This window comes from Canis aureus, chromosome 15 (genome assembly GCF_053574225.1).
Source record: "Canis aureus isolate CA01 chromosome 15, VMU_Caureus_v.1.0, whole genome shotgun sequence".
Classification (NCBI taxonomy): Eukaryota; Metazoa; Chordata; class Mammalia; order Carnivora; family Canidae; genus Canis; species Canis aureus.
This window is the reverse complement of record NC_135625.1, coordinates 50689920-50705231: the sequence shown is the minus strand read 5'-3', so window position 1 is coordinate 50705231 and position 15312 is coordinate 50689920. Positions and strand designations below refer to the sequence as shown.

General features: G+C 34.7%; 1 protein-coding gene across 19 annotated transcripts in view; it reads right to left on the bottom strand.

The window, feature by feature from the left end:
- The window catches only part of KMT2C (lysine methyltransferase 2C), a 283002-nt gene that overhangs the window by 80378 nt on the left and 187312 nt on the right, over window positions 1-15312 (bottom strand). For 18 of the 19 annotated variants that reach the window (XM_077849571.1, XM_077849577.1, XM_077849576.1 and 15 more), the window contains 4 exons: window positions 9081-9200; window positions 6698-6814; window positions 418-519; window positions 135-239 (listed from right to left, as the gene is read on the bottom strand). In XM_077849571.1, the coding sequence (XP_077705697.1) occupies window positions 135-239; window positions 418-519; window positions 6698-6814; window positions 9081-9200 (444 nt within the window). The remainder of the gene's footprint in view (window positions 1-134; window positions 240-417; window positions 520-6697; window positions 6815-9080; window positions 9201-15312) is intronic. The other variant, XM_077849584.1, reaches the window with a different exon arrangement.

Here is a 15312-nt window from a genome sequence, read left to right as displayed (position 1 = left end):
GTTAACACTTGAAAGGTAATATATAAATATTAAATAAATACTGTCACATGTCTAATAATCCTAGCAAATGATTAATTATAAGAAATATCAAATTTCAATACATTTTTAACAGATTTAAATGTATGTCTATTTACCTTAATACTGACACAGTATGGATGGTAACACTGGCCACACTGAGAGCAGGCAAGCAGTCTTCCCTCTGCCCCTTGGCCGAAACTGCCACAAACTACACACATATCCTGAAATTAAAAACATGAACATAGTAATTGACATCGAAGACACAGTTATAAAAATGTACTAGTTTTATTTTTTAGCTCATAGAGCTCTAAAGCTAAAGAGCAGAGGACTTCAGTGCATGTGGGATACAGCAGAAAGGGGGAGATAGGAACTCGAAGTGGAGGAGAACTGAGCTCAAACCTGGTGCAAGGTGAACTTGTCGCTGCTAGAAAACAGCACCACCGTGTTGTGCATGGAGTTTTCTTCTTCATCCTTATTCGATGAAACATCTGTAGCAGACACCTACAGAAAGCAAAAGAGAGTGCACAGTCACACTCTTCACTTATAGCACACTTAAGAAGCATGAGAAGATTCATATGTAAAATACAACTTCTGCCAAGTCTCAGAGTAACAACTCCAAATTAGATTATCATTGCCAAGATAATATCATAAAGGTGTAAGTCCTGACACTTCAGTTACCTGAAGTGAAGAGAGTTACAAGTCCCATAGATCAGGACCAATGAGAAAATTAAACCACCCTTAATTAGGACTTAATTAGCCATAAATTTTATGAAGAAACAAACAAAAGGAACTGTATTATATTTGTGTGTGTGTATACATATATATCACGACATACATATACCTACATATAATTCTAACACTCCATTCCAGTAACTCTCAAACCTGCAATCCTGCTAGTCAAAACTGAGATGTGCTAGAAGTATAAAATACCTACCAGGCTTCAAAGACTTATGTATCAAACAAACAAACCAAAAATCCCCATAAACATATAGCTTATAAATAATTTTTACATATTTTATATATGTTGAAATGGTAATATTTTGGATATGTTGGGTCAAAAGGTAGGTATACATTAAGGTTAAATTTCACCTGTTCCTTTTCCCTTTTTTAATGTAGCTATAAAGTTTTAAATTGCATATGTGATATACATATACTTCTTTTGGACAGCACCGCTTTGAAATATTATTTTGAATAATGTATCAAAATTTCAGTCTTAGCCAAAAGATTACCAGCCATAGATACCTATTTCTGGACTTAGCTAAATTTCACCAAATCAACTAAGTACCCATTGTCTTGTTAATAATTATTTCCAGAATGCTTATTATGAAAAGAGCTCTAAATTTGTTGCTAAAAAGAGAACAGGGAGACCAATGCCAAAATTTTAAAATATGTTTCTCTTCCCTTAAAGTAAGCTTACAATCTAGCCTGGAAGGACAGACATGAAACATAATAGGTTAAGTTCAAAATAAAAAGTAATAGTATTGTTGTTCTTGAGGAATGACTGAAAGAACTAAAAAAAATGTAATATATTACAGGAATAATATTTTTCAGTGCAAATAAGATTAAAAGCAGTTCTAATGGACAGCACTACTGTTTTATTATAGAACCAACCATAAAAGCAATTGACAGTCATAATAAGTCTAAAGACTGTAAGAGAAAACTGTAAGCAACCTAAATAGTCATCACTAGGGAATTACTAAAACCATGGCAAATCCAAACTGGAAAGATGCAGCATTTAAAAAACAGTGGTAGAAATTTGTTTTGATTTCCATCAAAAAAAAAAAAATTTCACCACGCCACAGAGCTGGGTAGAAAAATAAGACACAGAAGCATATGTGAGGTAGAGCACTATGGTACAAAAATATGCAAAGCAATTATGTGCAGTCTACAAGCACATAAAATAGGTTCAATCCTAAGTTGCTGTTTTTCCAGGTCAAAAATGGTTGAAAGTTGGCAACTTCATATGGATCAACCTAATATTGTAAATGCACCAAACAGGTAAAAGGAAAAAATGTCAAGACTCAAGAGGCAGCAGAAGTATAGACAGCTTTGATTGATCAGGATGTTTTTATTCTTTTTTGAGGAAATATATTTTAAAATGTGCATCTCAAGTTGCATGGGTGGCTCAGTTGGTTAAGTATCTAACTCTTGATTTCAGCTCAGATCAAGATCTCAGGGTTGTGAAATCAAGCCCCACATTGGGCTCTGCACTGGGCATGGAGCCAGCTTATAGTTCTTTCTCCCTCTCCCCCACCCTCTCTTAAAAAAAAAAAAAAAGTATATCTCAAAATTAGCATTTTAAGACTTTAGCAAGTCAAACAAGATGATTCATAAAGTAAAATATCATTCCATTAGTAATAATTGTCTACTAAAAGTGAAGTTACCAGTAATTCGCCCACAGGACTAAAGATATACTGAAAATATTATTACAATATGAAACTGTGGCAGTAGCTAAAATACAGCTAACAAAAGTAAACTGAAATAAAAAGTATCCATTTCTACATCCCCATCTTCAACACAGAAAACAAAACAGGTTCTATAATTAGATGATACTTAGAGAATAGGCTCAAATAAATGATAAAATATTATTTTCAAAATAAAATTCAGAGAACAGTTTTATTCAAAATAAGAAACAAGAATGGACTACAATATTCCCAGCATAAACCAGAAACAAAGTCTGCACAGAAAGCTGCAATATCCCCTAGATTCAAAGAGCATAAATTGTAAGTACTTAAAAAAAAAAAAAAAATCAAGGTTTTTATTTTTATTTTTTTTAAAAGATTTTATTTATTTACTCATGAGACACACACACACACACACAGGCAGAGACACAGGCAGAGGGAGAAGCAGGCTCCTTGCAGGAAGCCCGATGCAGGACTCGATCCCGGGACCCCAGGATCATTCCCTGGGCCGAAGGCAGATGCTAAATCGCTGAGCCACCCAGGGATCCCCAAAAATCAAGGTTTTTAAACAGCAATTGCATGTGTAAGGAAAACACTATCATGTAGCTTAATGACCCACTGTTTTCATTTTATAGTTTATTTCATGACCTTTAAATTACTAGATACATAAACCCTAACCTAAGGGTAAAGAAGGCAATCTTTGAGACAGTGTCCTAGTATTGCCTACATACATCTTAGTCTGATTTATCCTAAAAGTGACAAAAGTTTTATTTGGCTGGACCACAGATATAAGCCTAAGAAAAAAGAAAGCTTTAACCCAAACCTCAAAAGTGGGGGATTTCCAAGCAAAAACATAAGTAAATAAAGAAAAAAAAGGAGACCAAATTGAACTCAAAGTGAGAGGAAGAAAACAGTCAAGATCAAAGTGGAAATCAATGAAATCTAAAATAGAGGGGAAAAAACAGAGAAAAATAAATGAAAGCAAAAGCTGGCTCAAGATGAATAAGATTGAGAAACCTGCAGCAAGACCAACCAGGAAAAGACACACATCACCAATATTGGGAATGAGGAAGGCGACATCATTACATATTCTACAGATATTATAAGGATAATAGGCCAATAGATTTGTCAACTTACATGAAATGGACAAATTCCTTGAAAGACAAATTCGTATAAGGATAGATAACCTAAATAGCACATACCTACCAGAGAAACTGAATATATAGTTAAGAATCTTTCCATGAAAAGTGAAAGTCTCTTCAACAAATCTTATTGGGAAAACTGGACAGCAACAGTTTGGGCCACTTTCTTATACCATATATGAAAATAAATTCAAAATGGATCTAAAGGGATCCCTGGGTGGCGCAGCGGTTTGGCGCCTGGCCTTTGGCCCAGGGCGTGATCCTGGAGACCCGGGATCGAGTCCCACATCGGGCTCCCGGTGCGTGGAGCCTGCTTCTCCCTCTGCCTGTGTCTCTGCCTCTCTCTCTCTGAGTGTGACTATCATAAATAAAAAAATTAAAAAAAAAAACAAAACAAAATGGATCTAAATTTAAGACCTAAAACCATAAAAATCCTAGAGATTCTCTCTCCCCATCACCCTGTGTCCTCCTCCCCACACACACTCGTGCACACACTTCCTCTCTCAGTCTCTAAAATAAATAAATCTTTCAAAAAAATAAAACTAGAGCTAACACCATATTCCATGACAAAAGATTAAATGTTGGGAATAAAGGGGAAAGGAGAGAAAGTGAGTGGGAAATATCAGTGAGGATGACAGGACATGAGAGACTCCTAAACTCTGGGAAACAAGGGGTTGTGGAAAGGGAAGTGGGCAGGGGGGTGACTGGGTGACGGGCACTGAGGGGGGCACTTGACGGGATGAGCACTGGGTGTTATGCTATATGTTGGCAAATCGAATTCCAATAAAAACATATACAAAAAAATAAGATTAAATGTTTTCTCTCCTCAAGAGCAGAAAGAAAACAAGGTTATCGCATCACTTCTAACACTGTACTGAAGATTATAGGAAATGCAATAAAGAGTAGAAACAAAAACCCTCCAGATTAAACAGACATAAAATTTTATTTGCAAACATCACGATCATAAGTATAGAAAATTCAACAGGCTCTACAAATAAGCAACTAGAAGTCATACAGGAGTTTATTAGTAAAGTTATAGGATACAAAAATCAATACATAAAAATGAGTGTTTCTAGATAGTAGCAAAAGACAACTACAATTTGAACTGAGACAGCACTGCCATTTACAATAGCAGAGAAAATGTGGAAAACTTAGAGATAAATCTGAGAAATAATGCAAAAGACATTTATGTTGTAAAAAAAATATCAATCTGACAAATTTAAAAAGACCTAAAGAAACAGAGATATACAATGTTCATGGGTTAAAAGACTCTTCACCATTAAAACCTCAACTTTCCCCAAGTAAAAAAATAGAAGACTAACAGTGTCTGATTTCAATAGTAGTTAGAAAGTACAAGTATTCAATATAGTATCATTGGCCTAAAGATGGAGAAATGGATCACTAGTATAGCACAAAGATTTTAAAATCAGATCCACAAATACACTGATTTTTAAGAGTGATACAAAGACAATTCAGAGAAATGGTGCTTAAACAACTGGATATTCATTCAGTATACAAAAATATGACCTTTGAACCATATTCATCTCATACATATAAATTAATTAACATTGGATGATGTAGTTAAATGCAACACCTAAAACCAAAAACTAGAAGAAATCATGGAACCTGTTTCTATACTTGAGTTACGCAATTATTTCTCAGGCACCAAAAGCACAATCATAAAAGAAAAAAATAATAAATGGGACTTCATCAAAATTAAAACATTTGCTGTTCCAAACAGTTAAGACATGGCAAAGAATCTGTGTCTAGAATACATTAAGAAAATGCAAAACTAAGTTAAAAAAAAAAAAACCTACTCAAATTTTTAAAATATACTAAAGATTTGAAGACTTTACCAAAGAAATAAGCATCTGAAAAGATGATCAACATCATTAGTCACGAGAGAAATGCAAAAGAGGTACTATTAACACACCTGTTAAAGAGGCTGAAATTAAAACTAAGCATAGAAAGTACAGGGTAAGTATTTGGAGGAAACAGGAACCCTATGCACTCTTGCAAACATCAACTTTTCACACCCAAGTTGAAAAGCGTCCTCTTCTTAAGCATACACCTATCAGGTATCGAGCCATCCCACTCCCAGATACCTACTCACTGGAAAACAACAAAATCCATGTCCACATACAGATTTAACATAAAAGTTCACAGCAGGGTTTTTTTTTCTTCTTTAGCAGTTTTGTTTTTAATAGCCAAAAAATGGAAGCAACCATACAATCCTCTGATAGGTGAACAGATAAGCCAACTGTGGAACAAACTGAACAATTCACTGTTCTCCTGAACTTATTTATTTATTTTTTTAATTTATGATAGTCACACACAGAGAGAGAGAGAGAGAGAGAGAGAGAGAGGCAGAGACACAGGCAGAGGGAGAAGCAGGCTCCATGCACCGGGAGCCCGATGTGGGATTCGATCCCGGGTCTCCAGGATCGCGCCCTGGGCCAAAGGCAGGCGCTAAACCACTGAGCCACCCAGGGATCCCTGTTCTCCTGAACTTAAAATGACAATTAGAATTTGAAAAACAGGATTTTGGTAAAATAGTAAAGTTACCACATGAAATATTTGCCACTCTTTGCCAAATACAGATTTTTTTCAATACACACTTAAATAAAGCCTCATATACATGCCATTGAGCAAATACTGATCAATCCTGAATTAAAATATATCAAAGACAGTCATAAAATCTTCAACATTTTTAGAGTATGTACTAATCTGCAACATTTCTAGTTTCTTCTGTAAGCCATATTACAATAAAAAACTTAAAACACCTACTTAAGGTTTTCAAATTAAGTTTTTTGCAATAATGTAACAGGAATTTGATTTTATCAAAGAAGCAATATATATATATAAGAATGGTTGGCATAGAAAGGTCAAAGAGGAAGGTAAGAAAAGAGTAAAAAGATGGGAAATATAAAATATTAAAGAAAATTTAAATGAAAACTTGACCAGAAGTGTTTTTAAAAAAAGGGGGGGGGGGAATGGAGATAAGGTAAAATAAAAATTTTGGCTTATTTACGTGACTCTTACAATCTAGTAATTTTACAAATGAGATTATCATCATCACTCAATAAATTATGGATTATAATAGCAAAGATAAAGCAAATGAGACATGTGTCTTACCCCAGGTAACACAACTGCTCCAATTCCACTTTTCAATTTTGACCTGCCTCTGCCACCTCGTCCTGACAACCCCGCACCACGGGGTCTTCGCTTTCCTGGAAATCCTGACCCACGGCCCTACATAACAGAGAAGGGAAAAATCAGCATTCTGCAAAAATCCAAAGGAATATTAAAATCCAACGTGAGCTAAAACATTTTATTAAAGGTTATAACACACAAATACTTGCTTTTCTTACTCTGATTAGAGGTTAAATATTAAGAGACCAGGCTTATTATTTTTATCTTTCAACATGTATTATGCAACTTAAAAGTATAGACATAAAATGCCTATGATCTTAGAATCAAATGTTGGGACTCATATTGTGAATGTTCTCTATCAGTAAACCTTGGCCTTATTTTTTCACTTCCTAATCCTACATTCTAAGTAGCTCAACAGACACAATCCCAACCAATTTGTATGCAATACAGAGCAAGCGTAAGGAAAGACTCTCTTGCTAACTGTTCTCTGTAATTGTAGCAATAGCTGACATATATTGAGTACTTCTATACACCACTCTAAGCACCTTTTACTCACAACTCACAAGGCCAGTAGTATTTTATTATCCCCATTTTAGAGATAAATGCGCCGAGGGATAAAATGTAACTTGTCCAAAGTCTAGAGCTAGCAACTGTAGCTCCAGTATCCACATTCTCAACCAGTATTCTGCACTGCTACTACACTGCATGAAAGCTAAATTTTGCTAGTGTATAACAATATTTTTCCTGTCATTAAAATTGTCAGTTTCCTTTACTATTCAACAGCTGTATGAACTGAACAGATGTACCTCACTCTATCACAGTACTTAAAGGATAATGTATTTAAAGATTATAGGAAAGCTAATAGAGTAAACAGCTTGCTTTAACTCATCAGGATAATAATTACTTGAAATACAAATAACTGATCTGAATTTTTACCCAATGTATAAAAATATTCTTTGGGAAAACAGGTTAAATTCTCTGATACTTTAACAAATAAATACTTGGGTTATTTATTACTGTTGTTTTGTTTATATGCAGACTTATGTGTTACTTCCTGAAAAAGTCTCATATCAACACATCGACAACATTCTGATATCTAAAATTATTAAAAATACTCCGGAAAATCCTGATTTTTCCCATAAGTTAAATAATATGCCACATTTTCAACTGACATCATTTCTATTGCAGTTTGAAATGCTGAACTCGTTTACCTATTTAGCATAACAGTTTCCAAGTTGATAATTTATGGTTATAGTGTGAGCATAAAACAGATGGACATGAGCAGAAAGGAAGGGGGTAATCTTTTTTCCCTTCAGTGTTAATAATTACAAATTGCCTCTCCTTGTTCTCTTAAACTGCTCTTCTTTTCGAGTTCCTATGCTTTTTTGAACAAGGGGTAAGGGAGGGTTGAACTGGATAGTTTTGTTGTAAGTATAAAAGAATTTTTTAAATTAAGTCAATTATTAAATCAGGGCTATAATCTATTTTTCCAGCATCTAAAGACACAGATGAGAGTAAGTGAAAAGTTGTGGTATTTGCTACAAATTTATCAAAACATCTTTTATGCTCTTAAAGCAACTGTCTCTATTTTCAACACCTTGCATGATATCAGAGTGAACTGAAAAATAGTTCTAATAGTGATAGAAATAAGAAAGTAGAATCTAGAACTCCTTTGAAACCCTTGATAAGTCTAAAATAAACAGCCTTATTTCAAAATCATATTAAATATAGAAGAGGAAGAAAATTCTCTTCTCTAGGTAGTCAAATATTTTAACTTTTCAGATGATTAATACTTTTCACATTAATTTTCTACCCTCTAAAATGCATCAGACTACATAACTCACTGAGTTATGTATTCAAGAACTAGCAGAATCCTCCATCAATGACATGAGAGAGAGAGGCCCTATAATTGTGAGGTTATTAACACGGGCATTGAAATCTGCGATTCTGGTATTTCTTCTTCATTAGCATATAATAGATTATGTAGTTTTCTTTTGTTCTTTTCTAAGCAACAAAATTTTATGATTATCAAGAATGAGCAAGTCCTAAAATACTTTATAGCCTATGCAACAAGGGTTTTCCTCCATAGAAACGCTAATTACAACATAAAAGAAAACCATAAAAAGAAGTTACTAAAAATTCACTCTTAAAATCAGTCATGTAAAATTGCAATTTAATTTCCTCCTAATCCAGATTTTTAAGTGCAAGCATGTTGATTCTTCATACTAAAATTTTTATATTAAAAAAGTGGCTCTGGAATCTGCACTACTTATCTAGAAAAGAATGGTTCAATTCTTAACACATCTACTCGGACAAAACCAACCAGAAAGAAATGATATATGAATGTAAATGCAATTTTATTTACCACTTTGATGCTCCAAATGGCACTGCCAGGAAGCTGCCTGGGTTTAAAAATTTCCCGACCTTCTGAAATGTCTGGGGACCAGGAAGGTGGGCTCACTGTATTATGGGTACTCCAAGCCCCCTAGGATATGGCAGGTGAGAAAATAGATGTATAAAACTCGGCAACGTAAAAGGTCAAAGCCAGCAACTGAGGAATTTCAGAACAGCAAAACAAATGCAGACGTATGGAAATTTAGGACAAATTGCTTCAAGGTAGGGAAAATAAGCTTTACACTTACAATGATTTTATACTTAAATGTTTGCAGCTACAATTTACATTACTTATTTTATTCGGATTGAAACATTAGTACAATGAAACATTAGGAATTAGGGTTTATAAGGACATCAACACTGACTCATGAATGGCAATTATAGAAACAAAATATAAATAAAAGTCAATTAAATTCTAAGAATTAACACTTTATATAAGAAACTACTTGGGGGTTGTTTTCTTCTAACAACTATCATTCTATCTTTAAGAATGTTAGGTACACCTATTGCTAAAAATAACCAAACCAGGAGACAAAGGAAATTTGAGCAATCGATAGAAATATTCACTTTAAATTATGGAAAGTTAGTGTTCAATCTTAAGATGCAATATCAGCTATAATCCTAGCATTTAACTACTCTTCCTTCTAGTGACCACTAGTTGTGATTTTGGTTTTTATTTTTATTTAGGGAACTATTATCCTTAGATTACATCCATGGGACTAATTTGTACAATGAAAAATATTAAAGCAAATTGTCCTAAATTTGCAAATTAAAATGCCTGAGATACTTGGTTATTTATACAAGAAATAGTATCTTATTAAAGTAGTTAAAATGAAAGTAAGACATTTTACTTCTTAATAACCACATTCAGCAATAACTTGAACTAATCTGATGAGGACGCTACGCAGCATAAATAAAAATGTCTACACCACAAAGATAACATTTTAAAGAAAAACACAAAACAAATGTCAAACAATAAAGAGCCTATTTTGAATTAGGTAATTCCAGAACACATGCTATAACTTTTATCAATTAAATGACCCAAACTTAAAAAACACAGTACTTACCAGGTTTCTAGAATATTATCACACTAACAAATAGTAGCCTATTAATCACACAAAACTACCACCAGCAATTTAAATAATCAACCAAAGTAAGAGTTTGACAGCCCTCTGGAGATCAGATAATTAATGCAGTAACATTATTTTGAGAAAAACCACACAAGGAAGAGACTGGTTTCAATTAACCTCCCCTCAAACTCAGGTAATGGCTATGCTAATTTTACTAACAGGTGAATTACCCCGTGTTACTACTATCAGATCAACCTGTATCTACACCTGAGTGTACAGTGTACAGCTGCATCCAGGTTCTCTGGGAAACCTCTATGCTGCCAGAGTCATTTTTCTATTCTCACTGTACTCACACTGTCAACACCTACATCCAGTTCCGTTGGGTTCAATGCGGCAACAAACCCGTGAATGTGGCCCTGCCCTGCCCTGCTGACCTTTCTGTCCCCCCGAGCACGTTCTTCCTCCACCTGACCTCCAAAGCCCAGTGTTTCCCGGGGTTGAGCCTAGACAACGCTCTTCTCTGTGTAGTCTCTTTCTAAATGGTACGATCTCTAAGGAGGCCAGTAAACACCATCTTGAAGGTTGTTGTCTCCCAAATTTACATTTCTAATTCCAACATGTTCCTGCGGAAGTCAGTACAGTTTTCAACTTCCTTCTTAGCACTTCCATCCTGTCACACCAAATCTCTCCAGTTTACCACGTCTACTACAATCTCTCCCTTACCCAGTTCTGGCTCACAATCTTCCCCATCTTTAGAAATGGATTCCAGCCCTCATCTGATCTGTTCTTCTCCCTCATCACTCTCCCCTGCCACTCCTTCAATCCAAACCATCAGTAAATTCGGCACAGTCTTCGGGCTCTTCATGATTCTCCCTACCCTGCATCTCCCTAAGCCCTTCCCTACACAACAGCCAGAAGGACTTGCAAAAATGTAAATCTGATGGAGCAAGACACCACCTTGTTTTAAACCCTTCCAACAGCTTCTCAAGGCACTTAACTTACTGCAATCCTTTCCCGGTGTCTCTCTCCCACTTTATCCTGTGGCCCTCTCTCATGAAATGGGTGTGACCCAGCTACCTTGCTTTCCTTTAAACATGCCATTCTCTTTAGCTGGGGACCTCCTGACTCCCCAATGGACGGCTGCTGCTTCTGATTCTTCAGGTACGGGCTCGGACATTTCTCCCTCAGAGATGCCTTTCTTCAGCGCTCCAGCTGAACTATCATCTCCCTTACAACATGTTTTGCATCTTCTCACTATTTGAAATTTGGGGTCAGGTGTTCTACTGTTTCTAATTATTTATTGGTACAGAATAGGGACAAAAGATATCTCAATTCAGTTCTCTCAATACTTCCACTGGCTTTTCTCTGACAATATTTGGCTACTGCATAAACTTCCTTTTGGTGGATCACTTAATGTTATGTCAGTAGACAGCTCTTAAAAAAAATACTATAAAAAGTCATACTCTCAGATAATATGTTATTCACCATAATTTAAAAGCTAGCTTTGATGCCAAAATCGTGTCTCATTTTAAAAACATTTACACTTCGGAGAACATTGATGAACAAAATGTAGGGCTCCATAGATCAAGAATGTTTGGATGCCACTTCAGGAATAATTAGAAAACCATTCAACTGCTATGAAGAACTTATATAATAAAAGCTTGGATAATTATATTATGAATTTTAATAAGTATATTATCATAAGACATTGGAAGATAGATTGTGTGCAATTTTATAGGAACTGGAGAAAAATTATGATTATACTTAGATGTTTTGACAATGAAGAAATTACCTAATATATTCTTTAGACTTTAAAATACAGCTATAATTATCAACTTTAGTTATAAATTATCCTACAGATCTCAGCTTTGATGAAAAAGAATTTATACAGACAATTCAGAGGTCAGCTCCCAAATACCGAAACATGGTTTACACTATTGTTGAACTTATACTTGCTACATTTGGATTTGTTTGTTGCCATTGGACTAGAAGCTTGAGAAGAGACCATTCTTGTTCACTGCTATGTTAAGCATTCTATTCAAGGCTTATTGAATGCCTGGTTTTTTTCCCACTGGGCATTTTTTTTTTTTTTTGGATGCAAAAATGCATCAATAAGCATTGTACTATGAAACATACTAATTGCCCCATCAGATAAAGCCTACATTCTTGCCTTTTCTCACCGAAAAAAGAAATTACCAATCCATCCAATGTACTTTTAAACTACGCACAAAACAAATTAAAAGCAAAAGGGTTCAAAATGTAGCCATCAGGAGACTAAGATGTAAAGAGAGCTACAGAGAAGAAACTTGCTATCAAATCCTATAGTAACTTAAAAAAAATATACCACTTGGTTGAGATTGAATTAGATTCTAACAAGAATTACTGAACCCAAAACCTGTTTAAAGTTGGTATTAAGTTTCTTTCTCAAGGCCAATTTCTCAGGTAAATTTACCAGCCTAGTAAATCATACTACTGTTAAAACGGCTGTGGGAAAGGAAAATGAAAACAATAATGGCAAGTGGAGAAAAGGGTATTATGATCAACTTTCTATTACTAGAAGCCTAGTCCTGTTGCTTGCTGTTAAGTATGATCAATGTCATAATTAGAACCCAAGAGTACCCTAATCTACTGGAAAAGTTTCAAGAGCAGCCAGAGGTTTGGTCCTGGGCAGACTTGGCACCTCCAAGTCATCCTCACTCAGTTCCAGCCTCTCCCAACATGCTATGCGAAACCAAGGTTGCTATGAAACAATGAGTCTGATTTAGAGAGACCGAAAATGATGGAGAGAGAGCAGAAAGGATGACCAGCGAGAGAACAAAAAACTTAAGCATTTATAATTCCTTTTTGGTATATACATTCACCTTACAGCCACAGCAGCAAACGACTCATTTTTATGACTTACAGAATTCTTTTCACATAAATAAGTCTCATATACAAAACTGAGTTCAACATCAAATGGAAGAAATTTAGTCCTGATAGTGCTTTGATAAGATGCTATAAAAGTACAAAAACAGCTGTTACCAGCTTAAAGCCTTCAATAATTTAGGAATGTGAATTTGGCCAGTGCTAGAATTTGGCCGGCTTTGGAAATATCACCACAGGCACAAGAAAACCAAGAGAAAGGGGATGTGTTTGTGGCTTGCCACCCCAGAGGGCTAGACATTTTTTAAGTTTAAAACTACAGTTTTTCAGTGACTTAGAGCAGTGTTTCTTGGATTTTAGCCTAAACAGCATGCAAGCCTGAGGGGAACTCTCCCTCTTGCCCCCTCTGCTTTTCCATAGTACCCTGGGTTTCCTCTTCTGCAGCACATATCACATACTGTAATTCATAGACTGTTCAGTTCCAAAAGTCTGCGCAGCCATTTCGTGGCTTTGAACTCAAGAAACCTAGTACATACTGTATTGTGACCAATGTTTGACTCACTCAAGGCCTACAGTTATTTTCATGGGCATATTTCAGGACAAATAATTTTCAGACGATCTGATTGGTTCTCCAGAGCTATATTTAATACAGGATTATCTCCTCAAGTCATCATTTTCACAGAATATCTGTATTACTCTGCAATTCAAGAAAGCAAGCAGGGCAGCACTGCCACTTGCTGTGTGTCAGGTGCTATACATGTGTTATTGTTAAATTCCAACATCAACAGTATGATGTAGTTTTATAGATAAGAAACAAGACAGCTGGCAAGGTAACAAACATGCTTACCTGTGTCACACACACAATAATGGAAAAGAAGGACCTGAATCCAAGTAATTGCACGACGGAATTGCCCATGCTGAATTCATATTAACCAATCTTTCCTGGTATCAAATTACAGTAAAAACTGATGTAAACAATACAAAATATCTCTTAAAAGTCACTTTTTTAAAAGGCAGCATAGTATTTAGACTAGAATGTAAGTGGAAAATCACTCTGGGTATCTACAGTGCACCTTTTATTCTCCATGAAGAATACATAGCTGTTACTAATTACACCTTTAATAGATTCTAAGACAAAGTATCAGAAATGTAGGTTTTACGTTAGAGGTATCCAAGAATGGACAATTAAAACTACACGGGAAAAATAAAAAATAAAGAAATAAAAATAAAAAAACTACACGGGATAATTTCTTTCCTTTTAGTGAATGCCACTGTGTCTAAATTATATCAAGCAATGCTTCAAAATTCAAACTGATTTTAATTAAAAGCTGGATATGAAATAATTTAACAAGAACTGAATCTCTCATTTGGACAGTATGATTTATAGCCTTCAAAACAAAACTCAAAAAATCAACAGTGGTTCTTACTAAATGATTTGTGTTTACAAACCAGAAATGGTGTCTACTATTTTAAAAGAGAAAGAAAATGCTTACTTGTAATTAATTGTTGACAAAACTACAATCCTCTACAGTTTGCCATCCTGGAGGTTTGTTTTCCTCTCCCAAGAATAGATTATGAACCTGATTTGTTAAAACACTTCATTCAAAATGCTATTGCAGTAGACAACTATGTTATAAAATTCTATGGTTCATAATAAAATTAGTTAAATTAACAAAATAATAAAAAGTCCACTTCACAATATAATGGGAAAGATGGCTATGATTTAATGGAAGTACCATCCCTGGAAACCTATTATATTGAAGAAACTTCACTTTCTCTGAGAACCCCTCAATAAATATCAGTCTTAGAAATTAATGGAAATTTCTAAGTTTTCTATATATATGATGTTAGCAACAAAAAATTATAGAGGGATAAAATAAAAAATGAAAAAATTCTTAGAATTTGGAAGTTTCCAAAATACAGTTGAGTATTTATGTTTACTTTTATGAAATTTCGTTGAAATATTTAATATTTCAATGAAACATATCTCATGGGTTTAATACACTTATTTCAATACTATCATGAGAGCACTTAGCACATACGTGTCTAGAGCAGACACCATAGTCATGTGATTATATGAAATACTTTTCCATAAAACAAGGTGATACAAATATGATAAATAACAGAAGACAGACTGAGATTACTATCTCAGAATTTCCAAATTAAAATGGATAAGTAGAGCTGTGGAATGAGAGAAATAAATAGAAAATTAAAAACACACTATGTTATTTGATATGCTAAGATAAAAAAATTTTCCATCCTATTTTCCAC